Source organism: Engraulis encrasicolus, chromosome 15 (assembly GCF_034702125.1).
Source record: "Engraulis encrasicolus isolate BLACKSEA-1 chromosome 15, IST_EnEncr_1.0, whole genome shotgun sequence".
NCBI lineage: Eukaryota > Metazoa > Chordata > Actinopteri > Clupeiformes > Engraulidae > Engraulis > Engraulis encrasicolus.
Window position 1 is genome coordinate 32047593 of NC_085871.1, and position 5000 is coordinate 32052592.

General features: G+C 44.7%; 1 protein-coding gene across 1 annotated transcript in view; it reads right to left on the reverse strand.

Annotated features, from left to right (window-relative positions):
* The window catches only part of LOC134464586 (leucine-rich repeat neuronal protein 3), a 5692-nt gene extending 1645 nt beyond the window's left edge, over nt 1-4047 (reverse strand). Inside the window, exons 1-4 of the mRNA XM_063217997.1 lie at nt 3552-4047; nt 1915-2349; nt 958-1182; nt 1-50 (exon numbers count right to left, since the gene is read on the reverse strand). The exon at nt 1-50 is cut by the window's left edge and continues 1645 nt beyond it. Of these exons, the coding sequence (XP_063074067.1) occupies nt 1-50; nt 958-1182; nt 1915-2349; nt 3552-4043 (1202 nt within the window). The 5' untranslated portion in view covers nt 4044-4047. The remainder of the gene's footprint in view (nt 51-957; nt 1183-1914; nt 2350-3551) is intronic.
* Nucleotides 4048-5000: the final 953 nt, after the last annotated feature.

A 5000-nucleotide genomic window follows, 5' to 3' on the forward strand; every position in this document is an offset into this window, starting at 1 on the left:
ATCCAGCGCACCACGCAGTCACAGCGGATCGGGTTTGAGTGCATGCTGACCTGCAGAGTGTGACAGAAAGAGATGAGAAATACATGTTTAGAGCTTTAGGCATTCAAATGCATACCTGGAGGTGGGTGGGGGTGGTTTTTGCAGAGGGAATAGAGAGGTGAGCTAGTTTAGAGCTTTACGGATTTGAGTGCATGATGAGTTACAGGCGATGGCGGTAAAACATGTTTTGAGAGTTAGGGGTTAGCATATATACTGACTTATAGAGGTGGGGAAAGATACATGTTTAGTAGCCTGGGAACTCCCATACTGCCTTTAGTTCTACACAATCGTTTCGATCTGAAAGACAGTATGGCGAGGATGACTCATAATGTCCAAGATCATGGTACCTGTGTCATAATGGCCAAGCATTCCGACCTTTACAGTTTCTCTGCCCAATCAGAGAGCAGGGCAGTGTGTCATAATAGCCAAGTATTCTGCCCCCTACAGAATTTAATATAGGCAACTCCCCAGACCTAATCTCACTTGTGATTAGGTCTGGTGTTAACCAGGCAACATGTTTAGAGCTTTATGAATTCAAATGCATGCTGAACCAAAGGGGTGATAAAAAGGTGAGAATAAATACTGTACATAGTTATAGCTTTAGGGGTTCAAATGCATGCTGACCTACGAAGGGGGAGAAGAGAGGAGAGGATAAGAGGTGAGGACAAGAAGAGAAAAGATGAGAGTATGAGTTTGAGCAGAGGGTGCCCGAGGAGAGTGGAAGAGAGTAGAGCATAGGGAAATTGGTATAAAGAGGGGGTGTTTTTAGGAAAGAGAGCAATGAAAGCAGAGGAGAGGATAGGTGGGTAGGGATGAGAGAGATATGGAGGGGGTGAAAATTAGAATAGGAATGGGGGTGTGGAGCATAAGCAAAAGAGGAGAGGTCACAAGGCATCAGGTTCAACCAACTGCACTCACTTCCCGCAAGTTTGGCAACGACTCAACAGTGACACGGTGCAGGGCGCTCAAAGCATTTCCATTGAGCATGAGTGTCTCCAAGCGCGGTAAGCGGTGGAAGGCCATGGGGTGGATGTAGGACAGCTTGGGGTTGTTGGTAGCCTCGATCTTGGTGAGTTCTGGCAGGTTATCCAGGGCATAGCCGTCGATAGACACCAGCTCAGGCATGCTGTTTATGCCCAACTCCTACAAGGCAATGCAAGGAACATTTCAATGAGCTTCAGATTTTGTATTATTGTTATTATTATTATTATTATTATTATTATTATTATTATTATTGTTGTTGTTGTTATTATTGAATGTATTTTTTATTTCTATTTTTAATAGAAATACATAGAGAAAAAAATCTTCAGTAATAAAAGCACATCTACACAGCAGGTGATGAAATGAGAACCAAAGGAATGAAAGGATAAAAATGAGTACAGAATAGATAATGACCAAAAATTATTACATTATTAATGAAAACCATCTGAGAAGAGCTTTGCCTTAAGTCTGAATTCAAAACTACCAATAGCAGCAGCATTTTTATGCCATCAGAATTTTGTTTCCAAAGCTGAGCCGCATAGCAGCTAAGGGCTGCGTCACGACACTTTGTTTTGACAGTCAATATTACCAACACATTTTGCTCCTCTGATCCTAGAGAGACCTAGATGGTGCACAAACATATGCAATAGTAGCTAATAACTAAACTCCTTGGAGTTGCTTTGGCACAGCATTTTACTACACTTGACCAAAAATAGGCTGCATGACCATGGGGACCCAAGTTCGAATCCTGTCTGACTCAATTCCCAAACTACCCCATATCTCTGCCCCACTCATTTCCTGTCAGTTCTCACCTGTGGTATCTGAATGAAGGTAATATTTCAATAAAATCTAAAATCCCAAGCCCCCCAGCTCTTTCTTTGAAGAGCAGAATACCTTCAGGTGTGGCATATCCACAAAGTCTCCCCTCTGTAACCGTCCGATCGGGTTCTTGTTCAGATCCAGGAACTTGAGATTGCTGAGGTGCCGCAGGGCCCTGTGCGGAACCTCTGGGAATGCGTTGTCATAGAACGAGATGCTTTCCAGGTTGCCCAGGCCCGACAAAGCATCAACAGACAGCTGCGACAGGTTCATCCGGGTCAGCACGAGGCTCCGCAGGCTGCCCAGCGGGCGGAAGGTGAAGTCGGGGATGGTGATGACCGCAGGGTTCTCCCCGATCATGAGGATCTCCAGGCTCGGGGTGTGCTCGAACCACTCGCTGCTGATGGCCTGGAGGCGGTTGGAGTTAAGGTGGAGCCGCAAGAGGCTTCGGAGACCCGCAAAAGCCGCCGGGGAGATGGAGGAGATGAGGTTGTGGTTCAGGTACAGCTCCTGGGAGTAGAGTGGTGGATTACAGCATATTACTGTAGAGTACAGTACAATACACTACAGAGCACAGAATAACAGAGGAAAGTAGATTGCAGCAGGATAGAATAGTAGAGTACAGCTTAAAGTACAGTTCAGTACAGCACATTGGACAAAGGTGTAATTAACTAGAGCAAAGTACAATTGAATAGTAGAACAAAGTAGAGTACAGGAAGGTAATGCAGAGTAGAGTAGTAGAGTATAGCATATTAGAGTATGGTAAATGAATGCAGAGTGGAGTACAGTAGAGTCACAGAACAAAGTAGAATACTGCAGAATAGAATAGTAGAGTAAGGTGGAATAGAATGGTATAGTAAAGCATATCAGAATGCAGTATACTAATACAGTCAAGTAGAACACAATACAGTAGACTAGACTAGTAGAACAAAGTATAATAAATCAGAATAGCTTGGTAGAATTAGGTAGCGTAGAGTAGTAGAATAAAGCATATGAGAATACAGTACAGTAGAGTAAGGTAGGGTGGCGTACAATATAAAAGCACAGAGTAGTAGAAGAAAGTAGAAAACAACAGAGTAAAGTAGTTAGGTAAGGTGGATTAGAGTAGAGTATTAGAGCAGAGCATATTAGAACACAGTAGAGAAGAGTAGAGTGCAGTACAGTAGAGTAGTCTACAGAACAAAGTAGATCAGAAGAGAGTATTAGAATATGGAAGAGTGTAGTAGGACAATATACTGCAGATTAGTGTTTGCTGTTTGCCTGTGGTCCTTGTGTATTTTCTATTATGCAGATACATTTTTACTAAAGTCCTTGTAAAATCACAATCTTTCATCACCCCCATCTTATCTCATCTTTCCTCATCTTGGTAGGGTAGAGTAGAGAGAGTTGAGACACTTTTCTAATCCTGGGGGAAATTAATTTGTACAACAGGATGCATACAAGAAACAATGCACAAATCTACAAATCCATTATACCTAGAATGTTGGGGGACTCTGACTTTCTGGCATTTCTCAAAATACTGTATACCAACCCTTACTTTGTGCTGCATAATTGTTTGAACTGTGCAATAAAAATAGAAACAGGTTTATGTGTTATCATAATTAATATTAATAATGATATTTAATACTATTAAAATGAATCATCCTTTTTTAATATCAATATCACTTGTGGTATCATCAATCATTAGCACAGATCTGCCTGCCTTTCCTTACCTGCAGGCTGAGAAGGTGTGAGAGTGCATGGTTAGGCAACGAGGGTATCCAATTCTCCTCCAGATGCAGCGAGAGGAGCTGGCTCAGCTGGCCCAGGTTCACGTCGGACAGGGACGTCAGGTTGTTCTGTGACAGGTCAATCTCCGTGACGTTCGCCAGGTAATCCAGTGGCTGCTGTATCTTGGCAATGTTGTTGGTCTGCAGCAGCACCACCTGCGTGTCTGAGGGAAGCCTGTCGGGTACCTCGAAAAGCCCCAGGTCGTTACAGTCCACCGTGGGGGCCTCCATGTAGACGGAGTTGGGGGAGAACCAGGGGCGGATTTCACACACACAAGGGCTGGGGCAGTCCAGCCTCGCGGAGGAGGAAGAGGAGGAGGGGGAGGAGGAGGAGGAGGGGGAGGAGGACGGGGAGGCAATTACGGAGGCTGGAACAGAGGCCGCTAGAGCGAGCCCCAAGACGAACACACAATCCACAACCCACACCTCCTTCATATTGGCCCCCGCTAGGCTTGAAAGCCACCACCCCTGCTGCCCCTGGAACTAAAGTAATTGGTCCTTGTAGATTAAGTTGGTTTCTCCTGCCTGCCTCCTTCTTCAAAAGTAATGGATCATTTGTTTGCAGTGAAGGGTGACGATTGCTCGAACCGGGCGCGATTCCCCTGGGTTCTTGTAATCGAGCTACTGTAAATGTTGTTACTATATATTTTTCCCTGTTCTTTTTTTTTGGTTCTCGCACGCAGTGAACCCGCAGATAATTTTCTTTGTGGGGAATAAGTTTCAATTTCTTCCAGAGGTCACAAAAAGGGAGTTAAAAGAAGGTCAGAAGGTAGCATAGAGGAACAAAAATTGTACAGCATAGTATTCCCTTCGAACCCCCACAGCACAGGGCATAAATGGCTTCTGAGGGTATCCGCAGGCTTTTCCGTGGCTTTTCCGTGGCTTTCCCCGGGCTACAAATGGTGGCGGCGTTTAATCCTGTCTTTCACTTGGATGGGGAAACATCTGTTCCTCTGGATGTGAGCTGCCATTGTCAGTCATAATCCATCTCCACCTGGACGACAGGAAAGGAAGAAAGATGAGAGAGAGAGAAAGAGAGAGAGAGAGAGAGAGAGAGAGAGAGAGAGAGAGAGAGAGAGAGAGAGAGAAAAGCCACATGAATGTTACATGAAAAATGATGAAGGGGAAAAGGGGGCATCACACACACACACACACACACACACACACACACACACACACACACACACACACACACACACACACACACACACACACACACACACACACACACACACACACAATGTGCATCGCGGCAGTCAGATTAAAGCATATTGACATTTACCAAAGTCACATTAAAGCGCATTGGCAGACGCTGGCATTTGTATTGCATAGTCTCGATAACACTCACAGACACACACATACACAGACACAGGCACGCACACACATGCACGC